The 15,771-nt window shown below is 42.2% G+C and overlaps 1 protein-coding gene and 1 long non-coding RNA gene across 8 annotated transcripts in view; one reads left to right on the top strand and one right to left on the bottom strand.

Moving 5' to 3' along the window:
* The window catches only part of MSANTD2 (Myb/SANT DNA binding domain containing 2), a 33,359-nt gene extending 18,535 nt beyond the window's left edge, over positions 1–14,824 (bottom strand). For 6 of the 7 annotated variants that reach the window (XM_039250159.1, XM_039250160.1, XM_039250161.1 and 3 more), the window contains exon 1: positions 13,184–14,824. In XM_039250159.1, coding sequence (XP_039106090.1) covers positions 13,184–13,945 — 762 coding nt within the window. In that variant the 5' untranslated portion in view covers positions 13,946–14,824. Of the gene's footprint in view, positions 1–4,663; positions 5,146–13,183 lie in introns of those variants that run through there. The other variant, XM_039250166.1, reaches the window with a different exon arrangement.
* A 67-nt stretch (positions 14,825–14,891) lies between these two features.
* Positions 14,892–15,771, top strand: part of LOC120243929 — a 29,777-nt gene continuing 28,897 nt past the window's right edge. Inside the window, exon 1 of the long non-coding RNA XR_005531437.1 lies at positions 14,892–15,600. This is a non-coding gene — a long non-coding RNA (uncharacterized LOC120243929). The remainder of the gene's footprint in view (positions 15,601–15,771) is intronic.

Below are 15,771 nucleotides of genomic sequence, written 5' to 3'. Positions count from 1 at the left end.
CCTTCAGAGTTGTCCTGAACTGGGGAAAGGAAGATATTCCTTTGTATTTCAGCACGGACCAGTCACTGGATTCAGGCTGCCCTGGAGAGGGAGTCTGACCTTGGGGGAGATAGCTCCCTTGGGCAAAGGAATTCAACTGGAAGCTGTCCCCAGTCATTCCTCCAGGCAGCTGGGGGGGGTGGGTACTGACTGGCATCTCACTCCTGGACTGTATCACATGTATGTGGAAGATAAGTGATACATCCCTATTTATTTAACTGAATAGAGAGCAAGGGAAAGGCGAGAGCTTATTATCCAAGGTCACTATCAGAACTTCTTTAATGTATGTAAATTTAGGTTTCAAAACTTGGACCTGGTACTCCTCTCTTCAATAGACATTGAAAAGTATAGAAAGTCCCATCTCATCTTCGTCATCTCTAAGAACACCTAGGCATAGGTAATGCCTCCTTTTGGTAAGCCACATCCTTAACCTGCTTCTACTGCCAAAAAAGTACTTCTACTTTGTAAATTCCTTCTGTAATTGAAACTTATTTGAAGAGGAGTTGGTAGTTCAATAAATGCCATCATTTATATAAAGATTTGAGTGAAGCAAGTCTGACAATAAAAGCCTTACTCATGTTTTGACTCCTGTTGCCAACTTTTCCTTGGGACTTCAAAATCAAATGTTTTTCACATGTTTATAATCTTAGGACACCATGCATTATCTGCAAGAATTTTTAAACCTGTGTTTTCTTTCTACGAGAAGTAACATGTATGAGCATAATAACATCCGTGTGGCTGTTTCTGCTATTGCACTGGACTATTTATAATCACATTATTGCCAAAATCTTACTTCAATTGTCAACATTTTCCAATGGTGGGTTGATGGTTCATAAAGGGGAAATATAAACAAGTGATCAAGAGCATCAAGACAGACTGGTCAATCCAACTTCACCACCTACTAACTTTGTGACATACGAATTAATCTCACTGTGCCTCAATTTCTCCATCTGTTAAGTGGGGTTAACAACAGTACCTCTATCACAGATTTGCTATGAGTGTTCAGTGAAAAAATAGGAACAAAGCACTTAAAACAGTGCCTGCCTAACAACTTGTACTCAATACATGTTAGCCATTTTGACTGTTACAAAAATAATAGTCGAGTCACATGGAGACCACTTATAAATGAAGGTTAGTTCAAGTAGGGAATGGTAACCCCCAAGTTTTATCACAAAGCACATGGTAGGAATAACAAACTGTCACAGTATCTGAATCTTGTTTGGAAAGCAAGTTTAGTTTCAGCTAAACTACATCATCTAGTGTTAAAGGAATACTAGCTTGATTTTCTGACTTAGTTTTATTAGTATGTAAAAGTATTTTACAGTTATTTTTGTTTGATAACACATGAGATCTATAACTTTATACCTAGATTTAGGTTTGCTACATATCAAGTAACAATGCTGTATAAACATGCTTTAGATGTATTCAAGTTTCAGAAACACCTGGCTATACCAGCATAGGTTCTTCAACTTTTTGGTCTTATTTCCTCTTTCTATATAAAAGCCAATCAACTAACCATTTTCAAAGGCTTGTAGTCTTGGCAAGAATATGACAACTAACACTGTTATATAAACCAAAGGGGAAATAAGGAACCTTAACTAACCATAATAGGGACAGGTCTCACTCACTGGGCAGCCTGCTTACAAGAAGCCATAGGCAGACAAAGAGTGAAGTATGAATGACCCATATATTTTCTTGGAGTTCAATGGAAGAAAAAATATGTAGACCTCTCATTCCTTTTTTGGTGCACGGAAATATACTGGAAGTAAAATCAGATTCACCACCACTTCTTGAAAATTAGGGTTTCACAGGTATGTAGGTACGCTTCTATGAAGTTAAAATTTCTCCCTTGATTTTTCCTCTTAATTTTATAATGTGGTTTATATTACTTATACGAAGGAAAAAGTACTATTTTATACTGTTCTAAAACAAGTACAACTCTGATGCCTCAAAGTCCAACTATTAATCATGTCTCCTAATTTGCAAAAGAGAGAAGGGACATTACCTGGTTATGCAGAAGACTGAATGGGGTGCTCATATTCTAATGATTGAATGAATATTAACAATATTGCACTCTGCTGCTTGATGGGGCAAGCCCCAGTAACAATTGGACTCACCACAATAAAAGGATATAAAGTCATGTAAATCATTCTTAATAAAGAAAAGGCAAATGGAATCTCTATTTCTAACATATGATGAAAGATAAGAGCTCTAATATTCTAAGGTCAATAAGACTGATAACGTATTTGAGAGGATTTCTTTCCATTGTGTTGTTTAGAATTGCATATTTTAAATATCATATTGGTTTCTACCAGAACCTAAGCTCTTTGAAGGCAGGGGTTTTGTTCGATTTTGTTCCTTGCTGTATCTCCAGCACCTAAAGCAATGCCCAGCATGCAGAAGCAGCTCGGTGGATTTTTGCTAAATGAACAAATGAATGAATGAATGAATGAATGAATGAATGAATAAAAATTCCTTAAGATTTTATACAGCAGTTGAGAGATCAAATGTAAGGTTAAGGTACTTTTTGACCTATCACACTCTTTTTTCTAAATCATAAACCAGCTCTTTCCATTCAGAGAAAGTGTCTGTAAATTTAAAATAATAATAATAATAATAAAAGCAGTTTTTGATAGATATGAACTTTATTCTGGTTTTATTAATATCAATTACAAACATAATTGACTTATTTGAATAAATAAAATCTGAAGGTAGAGAGTAGAGAAACATAATATTGTGAGTTTCAAAAGTTGAGGCTATTACAACAAAATAGTCTTACAGAGGCTAAGAAAAGGCAACTAGAAAGCATACCTAAGTAAATAATTTCCATTCTACTGTATCAATTTATAGTGAATGAAATATTGTTAGCTCAAAATATGTAATTTATGAATACAGCCAAGAGCACATATATAAAAAGAAAATGATGGCTGTTATTCCTAAAATGCCTGAGAATAAACACAGGTCTGTATTTTCTACTAAGGATTAACAACACATCTCACTAAGTGACAAGAACTCACTTGATTAGTGCCAAGAAAAAAAAAGTATTTCCATCGGCTCTCAAGGACTCTCTCAACTACAACAGGTAAGAATTAAAACAGATTTAAACATATGCCTCTTTCCAATTTGCAGACATTTCCCAACGATTTGGAACAGTAGGGGGAAGACTCCTCATAGTTTACAAACTCCAGATAATTTGTAACATATGCATACTGGGCCCAGATTTGTTAAGCATTCATCCTGAACGCTGAATGAAGTTTTTACAATGGTCAACAGCAGGAAGAGAAGAACACGCTGCATGAACCGCACCCCCACCCCCAACCAGGATTACAGAGTACCTAATAATCAAAGCAATCCTAACCATCAACTGTTTAAAAGTGAAAGCTCTTTGTGGCACTGGTGTTTGGTTTTGAAACTTTAGACATTCTTCCTCCCCATTTTTAAACCTTTTTTAAACATTACATAGATATAACCTTCCAAGAGGGGAAAACTATTCTACCTCAACCTAGCAATATGAGCAACTTCAGAGTGTCTGTATGATAATTAATATCTGAAATTGGAGATGTGAGTTTTAGTTCTTTCCCTCTAGTACTGTGAGAAATGAGAGAGGAAAAAAAAAGAAGACAGAATCACCACTTCTGAAGTTTAGGGAGCAGAATCCAAGAGTCTAGAGTACATTCTAGAAGTTACACAGAGCTGTGCCAAAATGGTATTTTAGTTGGATCTCGTTGGGTTCTAGAACCAACTCTAAAAATTCAGGCTATGAAGCACTGTGATGATCTTTGAGGACCACAACAAAGAATCCTGTATAAGCTAGTAGGAGACTTAACAAACCCTACAGATTAGAATTTTCAGATTCCCCAAACAGCCCCACTGATTTTAGTATATCTGAAATCTATTGTCTTCTCTGATTTCATGGCCACTGTTTTATTGTACCTCTTGTCTAGCTTACTGCAAGAAGCCTCTGAGTGATCTCTGTCCTTACAGTCTTACCCCTTCCAATTCATTTTCCACATTACAGCCATTCCTAGGACCTAAGACTACGTCCACTCCCCAGCTTACAGCTCTTAGATGATTAGCGTCAAGTCTAAACTCCTTAGTACCTCATCTCACCTCTTGTATTTCTCTCCAGTCTCGTTATTTATCACTTCCTACTTCCTTTCACCCTCTTCCCTCTAACCCCAGGATCCAGCTATCTAGAACCACATCGTATAAAACATTTCGCCAGAATATTGGGGACATGACTTGTTCCAAATTAATGATGTTTCTGAAATTTTGATGCCTTAAAAGAGGTGATTTAGATGATTGTAAAAAAAAAACTGATGTCACCTCAATATCTTCTAATTTTCTTTTATCTAACTGCAGGTTATGGCCCACTAGTGGGCTGGGTTGGGAAATCAATTTTAGTAGGTTGTGACCACTTTTCTAAGCACCCCAAGTGGGAGATGAAGGGACAATACATAAGGGATCAAGGAGTATTGTGACAAAGAGGACCCAGGGGCAGTGAGGGTGGCTAGGGAGTACGGGTGGATGGGGAGCAGGTACTGGTTAGAGGGGGTGAGTACAGGGGAGGAGCACTTGGAGACCGCCAGCGTGGGGGAGGGGATTAGCTGAGCCTGCGGGCACAGTGCATACATGTAATAACCGGGAGGCGTTGTGCCCCACACCAGGTGCTGGCCTACATCAGCGGGACCACGACAGGCAAACCTAGGCTATCCCTGGTCTACTCCATGCCCTCCCACAATGTGTCACTGCGGCTGCAGGGCCTGCGGGAGACAGACTCTGGGTCCTACCGCTGCTCTGTGAATGTGCAGGACCATCAAAGCAAAAACAGGAGTGACAGCAGCAAAACTTTAGAACTCCGTGTGCTGGGTAAGTGAGAAGCACACACTTTGCAATAGCTCCCCAGCCCCCAGGGAGGCCAGGCCGGTCTCTCTCCCAAAAGGCTGTGTGTGAAGGTTGGAGGGGGGCCAATGGAGTGACAGAAGAGTGTTCCTCTAGAAGTGGGGCACTAAGTGTGGATGTTTGCGGCAGAGAGCGTGAGGGGTGGTAGAGGTGCGGGTCTGTTGGTCCCTTGGGTATGAGTTTTTACTCTCTCTGCTCCAGCTCCTCCATCCTGCTGCCTCCTGGCATCCTGGGCGGACTCCGTGAGGGCACCAACGTGACCTTGAGCTGCCAGTCCCTAAGGAGTAAGCCAGCTGCCCAATACCAGTGGGAGCGGCTACCCCCCATCCATCCAGGTTTTCTTTGCACCAGTTTGAGGTGAGGGAGTTTTTGGAGACAAATGACTGTGCGGCTGGGGTAGGGACGGATGAGAGGTACCTGAGGGACAGGGGTTAAAAGGGGAGGCAATGCTGCCAAGGACAGGGGTGGAGGTGGAGGAGGTGGTGGTGGTGGTGGAGGAGGAGGAGGGGGAGGAGGATGTAGGGAGGAGACTGGTACCTGGCCCACCAGGTACAGGCAATGTGTTGGGTACATTCGTGTGCTTTTATACTTATGATACTCAAGAGGACGTATGACCTAGTGGTTGTAGAGCCACATTAGCTGTGTTCAAATATAATGGAACATGCCGGAGTGTACTGCACATAGTTAAGTAGAGTGTAATTTTGTGGATTAAATAAATGAATATCTGTAAAGCACTTAGAACATGGCACATAGTAAATATTACAGAAGTGTTAGCTACAATCATTATTATTTTGTGAAAATGTTTCAGTTACACATATACACTACCTGAGTGTTAGGCCACAGGGTAAAATATATTTCTTCTTATTGTATGTTCAAAAGATGCTTTGCTTTGGTTTTTCATTCCAGTATGTAAGAATGAGATATGTAATAGATACCTGCACAATTACAATCCAACACTATAAATAGGTTATTTATGAAAATGTATCAATTGTCTAGAATTGATACATCCACCATACTGTTGTTCCAGAACTATCTGCTCCACCTTTTCTTGCTTCCTTAAGACACCGCTAAGGAGTCATTTGTAGATTCTAAGTCAGACCTTCACCAAATGCCGTGCATTACAGCAAATTGTTTTTCAACTGAAAGACATGACTTTTTAATTTATTTAATTTTTTAAGTAGGCTTCACATCCAGTGCAGAACCCAACACAAGGCTTGAACTCATGACACTGAGATCAAGACCTGAGCTGAGATCAAGAGTCAGACACTTAACCGACTGAGCCACCCAGTTGCTATTTACTTTTTAAACAGCTTATCACTTATAAATTTTTTGAGTGAAACAAATCAGTCAGAGAAAGTCAGATATCATATGTTTTCACTCATATGTGGATCTTGAGAAACTCAACCAAAGATTATGGGGGAAGGGAAAGGGGGAAAACAATACTCACTTATAAATTTTCTGGAACAACTGCAGTATCTGGATGTTTCCAGATTAAGATTCTTGAACAAAATATATTTTACTATATTGGCAGTTTGCACTGTTCTAGGTTATGCTGCCTCTGGTCTTTTACCCCAACTGCTCATCTCTCTCCACCCTCTTCTACTCAGTTCAGTCCCACTTTACCTTCAGGATCCACCTCCTGAAAGCCCCTGATGACATGCCTTTCCTGTTTACGCCTGGAGCACCATGAGCTTAATGTCAACGTGTCACACAGACCTTGCTTACACTACTGTAATCGGTGCTTTTGTAGTCTGACTCTTTCATTGGAAGGTGGACACCCTGATGGTAAATGGTACTGCTGCATTTTAGGACCTACTGCACAAGGTACTCAAATATTTGTGGTGAATAATAAAACAAATTAAGTCCCTGTTTCAGACTTTAGTATTTGTAGAAACCCTGTGTTGAATCTGTCAGTTGAGTCTGATGAAAGGGAATGTGTAAGATCTCCAAATCCTCCCACAGATTCTTGCACTTTAGCCAAGAGTTAAGCTCCACATCTTTCTCCTGCTTCCTAAGGGCAGTGGAATTCAAGGGTCCGGTCCCACTACGCCTGCCTAGAAAGATTATCAGAAAGACGCTCAGAGTTCTAAAGCAATGGCCTCCCACTGGGGTATTCCTACTCTTTCATGATTAATCAAGGCATCATAAAACCGTAGGGATTCTTGGCATTTCCAGCTGCCATGTATTTCTTACGTGTAAAGCTTGGCCCCTGAATTTAGAATAACCAAAGCAATATAGATTAAGGATATTGTGGGTTTTTTTTTTTTTGTAATGTAAGTGGAACATTGTCTGATCATGATAAAATCTACAGATATGAATTTTACATGGGTTTTTCAGATTCATAGTACATTTTGAGTACATTTTACAGCCAATCCTCATTTTGTTCATCTCATACTAGATTTAATATTTCCTATATCTTATTAACTTCCTGTAAACTTTCACATATAATGAATAAAATTTTAATGTCCATTTTAAAATGTTCAAAAGAATGTGCAAAAAGTCTTCTGGGAACACATGAACAAAAAAGTTTGAATATTATTCCAAAGCTGTTCTGGCCAATACAATCGCCACTGGCTACACACATATGACTATTTAAATTAAAATTAAATAAAATTAAAAATTCAGTTTCACACAGTCATTAGCCACAGTTCACGTGTTCATTAACCACCTGTGGCTAGTGGCTGCTATTGCTCAGTGGCTGACAGACAGTGCAGACAACAGGACACTCATATTACAGAAAGTTCTATCAGACAGCATTGTCCTAGAAAATCAAGAACATGACACTGTTTGCCCTAGCTAACTGAGATTATAACACTTTATTCTTTGCACTAAAAGCTCTTCTTCCCTAGTAGGGTGGACCATTTTTCTGGACTTTTATCAAGGTTCCTCCTACTCAAGGGTAAAGAGACAGGGAGCGCGAGAAAAAGGAACTTTGAGCTTCTCCTAAAGGTTTGATTATGTAGCTAAGAGAACGGTTTCATAAAAGAGACTTCTTTAATACTCCAAACAACAGTTTTTTACCTGCACTGTTCAATATGGTGGCCACTAACTGCATGAGGCACCTATAATTTAAAATTAAATTAATTAAAACGAAACGTAATTTAAAATTCAGTTTCTTGGGCACACTAGCCACATTCCAAGGTCTCAACAGCCACAAGTGACTGGTGGCCATCACACTGAACTGTGTTAGATATAGAATATGTCCAGCGTCACAGGAAGTTTTATTACACAGCACTGTTGGTACTATGTGCTTTCCAAATTCTTTTTTTCTTTTACGTATCCTCTTAGCGAAGGACCCATAATAATTTCATTCCACTCTTTACTAGACTGCCCCAAATGCCAAGAAATAAACTCAGAAGACTATTTATCTAAAGTTTTAACATGTGCTTGTTAGACCCTTACCTCCTAAACTGAAAGACTGTAAGTATATGGTCGGTAGTCCGAGATGGTCTATTCCTTTAAGATACACATCAAGCCTCTAACAGACTCACAAGCAGGCAAGTATTCTGGAACACACAAGCCTCTAGATGACAGTGGCATAGGAACAACAGAAACAAAATATGTAAAAAATGGAAGCAAACAAATCTGACCAAATCTTTCTTGCAAACGATTTGACTGGTATACTGTATTTCTCGGATATCTTTCAATGACAGTACAGAGGGAATGTCTTGTCCACAAACACCAGAGAAAAATCCTCAGAGGTGGGTGAAGTCTATGAAAAATGTTACACAGGGACAGGGGTATCTGCCGGCTTCAGGTCGTCTTTATCTTATTGGTTCTCACAAACAAATGACAAGGCTTGAGAGCTAAAATGAAAGACCAAATGGATTATACGTAATTTGTCTGCTAAAGCATGAAGTTTGTTCTACAGATTCTAACAATTACTGATGAATAAATCTAAGCAACATCCCTAAAACACTGATCATTTTGGTTGCTAGGCAGAAGACTCTCTACCACTTTTAAATTTGTCTGATGAGCAACCAGTACTGATCCAGCAAAGACAAGCTTTTTAGGTCATACAATCACCTTGCATTTCATCTCGAAGCAGAGCTAGAAGTACACATCTGTTTCAAAGACATAAAGCCAACTCTCAAGAGGCAAATTTTTGGAGAACACCCAAAAATATGGGACTTGAGAATGAGTTTTGCAGTGCATCAGATTAACTGACTGAAGTGTGAATACAGCATCTGGCTCAGAAGTGAATGCTTTCATGAATGCCAAGTCTAGATAGATCTTTCAACTACTACAGTATGGACTGTGATGAGATCTCTTCCTCCTTTGAAGTCATCACACTTATTGTCTGCTTTAGTCATATGACACTTAATCAAATACTGCATCACATACCATCCCTTGTGTTGTTCAGCTTTTAACTCTTTGATGTGTGTATACTGACGTCAACTGTACTGTAAGCTCTTGGACTATATATTACAATCCTTTTATTTATCCTAACATCTAGCATACAGCCCTGCACATAGTAAGCCCTCAAGTTATTTGGTGAATGGAAACAGGATGAAAAGGCCTACAGAATAAGAAAAATCATGCAATGACCAGAAGAAAACCACCCATGTGTTTATCTGGCTCCAAAATTAGGCTAGAATTGTTAGTGGATGAATTTTCTTCTGGCAAACAAACAAAAAAAGCAACAAAACTTCAGAACCAAACAATAATCTGTGCAGTAAGGCAGTCTCAAACACATCCATTTCATCCAAATGACTGAACAAATACCAATAAAAGGACATGTTGGACTTCAAAATGAAACTCTTTGCAGCAAAAAACGAATGTTTATATCTGACTTTAAGCTAAAATCCTGTGCACTTAGAAATATACATATTCACTTGGATAGCATTCAAAAAATAGTAGTTTGGTAGCAAAATCCAAGAGCTATTAATTACAAAATTTACAATTTCAGTAGCTAAGAATTCTAAAACACAGTCCAGAAAAGGGAAGTGAGGTGTTTTCAGGTTACTCAGGGAGGTAGTCACGAAAGAGGCTGGGATGGGACATAGCTTTCTGATGCCTTGTGAGATGAAGGCTTCCACCTCAACAAGCTGTAACTATGATTATAGGAAAGTTTCCTGGAAAAACCGAAGTTCCTATATATCCCTTCCCTCCTTCCAAATTTAGAAGAAATTATTTACTGAGTTTTCATAATTGCATTTTAATGCATTTTTCAAATGCACGGAGACAAAAATTTAATGGACACAGATGATGTTCCTTCCCTGTGACCCTCTGACATGAGTTCACATTTAAGTGAGCACATTAGTCTGTACAAGAAGTTCCTCATGGTCCATAACTTATTGTACCTTTTTTAAGTTGTAAAATTCAAAGCACAAAAGATTGCTGAATTTCTTTTTGCAGTTCTCATCAAGACAATAAAGTAAAAAAGTTTTCTGGTTGCGCCTGGGTGGCTCAGTCAGTGAATGTCCAACTCTTGATCTTGGCTCAGGTCATGATCTCACGGTTTGTGAGAGCGAGCCCTGAATTGGGCTCAGGGCTGACAGTGTGTAGCCTGCTTGTGATTCTCTCTCTCCCTCCCTTTCTCTCAAAAATAAATTAATAAACTTTTAAAATAAAGAATAAGAAGAGATTTCTGAATTACTCATTCTGAATAGGCACTTCTGAAACTGGGATCTAAAGATCTGTTTTCAGGTATCTGAGACTCTCTGAGAATTTTTTAAAGTTGTGCTTTTATTTTCATAAACATATTCCGGATTACTTGGACATCCACCTCATAACTGCGTAAGGCTATGATCTCAGTGACGACATTTGCTTCTGTGCTTAAATTTACGTTCATACAAAGTCTTCTAGAGGGACAGAGCTTAGTTTTCAATGCAAAATTTTTCAAACTGGGTTTCAAAGTCTATGTCTTCGGATTAAAGTTTGAGTAACACTGATCTAGATCTCTATACTTTCCAAAGTTCTCATTCTAGACTTTATTTGGTAAATTTAATAAATATGTATCCAGCGTCTACCATGTACTAGGCACTGGAAATAAAGCAGTGAATAAGAGAAACCAGAACCTGTCCTTATAGAGCTTATAATTCTGGCAGGAAAGACCAACACTGTTAATGAAGATCTCTGGTTCCTTGGTTGAAATCACTTAACAAATAAAGAAAAAACATGTACATACAGTCATCTACCCTCCTTGTCACTGTCAACATGTTTTCAAAATATTCTAAGAGCTTGAGGTCAATTTGGTCTTATCGATTTGAAAATGGATAAAAAGGATCCTCTTTTAAAAATTCTTCAGAGGGGGCGCCTGGGTGGCCTAGGTGGTTAAGCATGTGAATCCTGATTTTGGCTCAGGTCATGATCTCATGGTTTGTGACTTTGAGCCCTGCTTTGGGCTCTGCTTTAACAGTATGAAGCCTGCTTGGGATTCTCTCTCTGCCCCTCCTCTGCTCATGCTGTCTCTCTCTCAAAATAAATAAAATTTAAAAATTAAAAAAAAATTCTTCAGAGAAACCCAATCTCCTTTCCTTGCTTTAGGTTATACTTCTCGTAATTGGACAAAGATGCAACCCAGCCAGTTATTTCCTGTTGTTTGAGAAACAGTTTTATGGAGATTTATATTCAGTGAGGCTTTGATTGCACAACACTTTTCCATTTTGATTGGGAAATTTCTATGGACAAAAACCAATCAAGCTAAAACAGTTACAAATGCCTAAGCACACTTCTAAACTCACAAAAATTTCATGGGTGGATGCTAACCAGCCCGGTGCAAAAGCTCCCAGAAATTTAACCTTAATGACCTTGAAACTGAATTTATAACTCTAGTCTTTAATAGAACAATGAATGAGATTCAGAACACAGGCTACTATTAGCTGCTACTTTAATTCTGTCTATAAACTACTACTTTAATGACACCCTTGTTAAGGGGGTAAAAAAAGAGAGGGCCATAAGAAGACCTAAAGGTAAACATTATCAAGTAAACCAATTCAATTTTGTAATTGAAAAATGGGTGCCAAATTCCCTGAATGACAGTCAAGAAGTTTGAAATATCTTAGTTTCTGCACCAAATTTTCTAAGCAACAATGTCCCGGGATGAACATTCCTTCCAACTTTGGATCTCTCCAACTTTGGAACAATCTCCTCTGTTAGTGTGACTGCGATTGTTCTCACTGGGTTTTTAACCCCCAAGGAGCTCGGGGGGAGTGTCATCCCTACCAGAGAAGAAATACACGGATACTAGGACTATTAACCAGAGGTAGTTCATTGAAAACTGGGAGAAAGATTCCTACCAGAATCTTTTAGCAGACGCTATGACAAGGGAACGAGCCTATCTAGAAGACAACTCCCTATCTGCCAATAACACAAATCTGAAAGCCCAGATTAAAGGTCAAAACAAACAACGAAAAAAAATAACCTGGCTGGTGATGAAAATGTCTAGCCGAAATTAAGCCTCTGTCTCTAAACACTCAGATCCACAAAGATAGCCAGATGCACACTGAGAGCTTTACTTTTCACCACATCCGGCACAATAACTAAAGGAGGGAAAAACTGGCTTTCGTGAAGGAGCGTAGTCAGAAGCATAGAAGGGCCTCAAGCCAACCTAACTCTGGAGGCATCGACACTCCACAAATTGCAGACCAACTCTCTCAGCCAGGCTAACTTTAATTGCGCCCCTAACTCCACGATAACAATACACTATCTGACTACAATCAAGCCTCTTCGATTCTCCAAAGCATCTCAAGTCTTATCCTTCGAAGCTCAAGTTAGAAAAGCAAGGCGACTGACACAAAGACCAGTCGTCCAAAGGCGCTTTTTGCGTGGCTCGGCACTGCCACTCATGTGAAAAATTCCTAAACTGAGGGCTCACCGGGCCCCCTCTTCTATCCTTCCTTAATTCCGCCCCGACTGGTAAGCCTCGGCCTGGGAGCCCCTCAGCCTGGAACAAAGCGAGGGGCCCCGGCGGTGGGGGCGAGAGGCGCCAGCGACACGGGGAACTGCCGCACAGCGCACAATGAGAAACTACCAACTTCAGAGCGTAGGAACATCAATTTGCAAGAAAGAGGGGCGGCGGCAGACACGCCCAACTTCAAACTCAGGAAACCTACGGGCTGGCGGCCATCTGGAAAAAAGCCCCCTTCCCAGGGAAAGAAGAAAAAGGCGGAGGAGATGCGAATCGCCCACCGGGCCCCGGAGGGGAGCCCTGCGCTCAGACCGGCCCCCGCCCCCGAGGCCCGCTTCCCCGCCTTCTCTCTGCCTCTGGTTCGCTGCCCCAGGCCGGGCGGCCGGTTACCTTGATGCGCTCCCGGCACTGGGAAGGGGTCCGCTCGTAGCCCAGCTCGGCCAGGGCCCGGGACACGCGCTCGTACATGGCTGGCCCAGGGGCCTTGCTGCCGAACACCGTGCCGGCTCCCTCCAGCTGCTGGTACCGCGCCTCCACCAGCCGCTCGTTGCCCCACACTGCGATGAGCGCGTTCGTCTCGGCCGGCGTCCACGACATGCCCCGGCAGGCGGCGGCGGCGGCTGCCGCAGCCCCGCCACCGCCGCCACCAGGGGAGAAGGAGACCGAGGACGAGGCGGCGCTGCGGCCCCCCAGCCCCAGCCCGAGACCCCCAGACGCCGCTGCCCCCGAGCCCGCCGCACTGCCCGGCCCGAGCGGGGAGGCACCCCGAGGCGTGGAAGGGTCGGACAGCGATGGATTTCCGTCGCTCAGGCCACCAGGAGAAGCCGGGGAGAGCACCTCCATCTTCGGGATTTTTAGCGGCGAGTTGGCGGGCAGCTCCGAGCCACAGGGCGCAGCCATCTTCCAAGCGGCCGCCGCTGCACCGCCCGGAAGTGACGCGCCCGCGCATCCGGCCGCCGCGGTCTCCGGGGCTGCCCTCGGGCCTGGCTCGCCCGGGGGCGGGCGGCTGCGGGCCCCTGCTGCCGAGCGGAGACAGTCCGCTTCCCCCGGCCTCTCTCCGCGAGCCCTGCCGCGGCGCCCGCTCCTCTCCCGGGGTGAGGGGCGGGGATGAGGCGCGCCGAAGCCCCGAGCTGCGGAGAAGGGTGGGGGCATGAGGGCGCTGGTGTGAGGAACAGATTGGAGCCTTCCCACTTCCTCTCCAATCTCAGCCCCCGGGAGGAGGGGTGAGGCCCGCGAGGGGGCCCAGAGTTAAGGAGGACTTGACCATTTCCCTCGCTCGCTCTCCTCTCTCCCTCCGCTCTGCCTCCCCTCCCTCTGCGCTGGCCTCGGGGCGCCGAGGCTGACGTCCAGAGCGGAGAATGGGGAAACAGGCGGAGGGCTAGTCCGGCAAGCGCCCAGCAAGCGCCGCGGCCGAAGGAGAGCATTTCTGGGGGAGACTTTAAAAAGCAGTTGTGGACCGGGTTAGAATTGGTTCGCTGTGGCTTTTCAGGAAACCCTTGCGCATTATTTGAGGAACAGCAACTCTGGCTCCAGTTAAGATCTGTTTTCCCGTTAGCCTGGGTAGGTGTGACCATGTGTGGAAAAGCTTCGATGGCTTTATCGCGTTTTGTAGTTTGTAGCTTATTAAATATGTAGGAACTCTGGAGCCCGGCAGGAAAGTTACTTTTGTAATACCATTCTCCATCTTCCCTGATTTGGAAGTTGCCTCGTTTTCCTGCTGCATTTCACACTCCGGAGTGTAAGGAGTTTGAAGACTGTCAATTATGGCAGCTCTTGTGACCTCTGGTAATTAGTTTACCAGCCGTTCCTGAACAATCCTCAAAGTGCTGCAGTTTAATGAACATTAGCACGCCAAATCCAATAGTAGCTGTAAGGTATTTCAATAATCTTCAAAGCCAAGTATCTGATTGTTTATCTTGAATCCTTAATTTAAAACCCTCACCGGATCTTTTTCAAATATGTGGAATTTTTTTTTAAAGCAAATATATGTTAGATTAAAAAGGAAAAAGGAGCTGAAGGGGTGCCTGGGTGGCTCAGTCCCTCAAGTGTCCGACTCTTGATCTCAGATCAGGTGTTGATCTCAGGGTGGTGAGTTCAAGCCCGGTGTTGGGCTCCTGCTGAGTGTGGAGACTGCTAAAAAATAATAAAATGAAATAATAATAATATAAAATAGAGCTGAGGTCAGCTACACCCTAGAATCACCCTAGAGAATAATATGGTTAGAAAGCCAAAGGAATAAGCAATAGGGGTGAAGTAGAGGAGATAACCATCTCTGTATTTCATATTAAAATGCCACCATAGTTTGCAGTATGACGAATCATAAAGAAGTTCCAGAATTTATGCTATCTTTTCCTCTTTTTCTAAGAAAAAGACACCTTGGTGAAGAGTACGGATTCTGGAGTCAGAATGCCTGGCTTCAAATTCCAGTTGTGCGAACTCAGCCAGTTTAGTTTAGCAATCTCTCAGTACCTAGGTTTCACTTATAAAATGGGGATGACCTCACAGCACTGCTGTGACAATTAAATGGGTCGATACAGGTAAAGCCCTTAGAAGTGTGCCTGGTTTACAGTAAACATTAGATGAACATTAGCTGTTATCTTATTTTGGCTCTACAACAGTCCCCTCTTATGCGTGATTTCACTTTCAGGGTTTCAGTTACCAGTGCCAAAGGCAGGCAGGAAACGGATCACCCTGATTTATGGCCACAAGGTCAATAGCAGCCTAAGGCTACCTCACCATGCCTCTGTCAGTCACTGTCTTCATCTCATCATGTAGGCAGTTTCTCATCTCACATCATCGCAGGAAGGGTGAGTACAGTACAATAAGATATTTTGAGAGAGAGAGGAACCACGTTCACGTAACTTTTATTACAACACATTGTTGTAATTGGGCTTTTGTTATTGTCATTAATCTCTCTAACCATGGCTAATTTATAAATGAAACGTTATCATAGGTATGTATGTATGCGAAAGAACGTA

Source organism: Hyaena hyaena, unplaced genomic scaffold (genome assembly GCF_003009895.1).
Source record: "Hyaena hyaena isolate Hyena2069 unplaced genomic scaffold, ASM300989v1 scaffold_364, whole genome shotgun sequence".
In the NCBI taxonomy this organism is placed as follows: Eukaryota; Metazoa; Chordata; class Mammalia; order Carnivora; family Hyaenidae; genus Hyaena; species Hyaena hyaena.
Note: the sequence above shows the minus strand (reverse complement) of the source record. Positions and strands in the feature narration are given on the sequence as shown.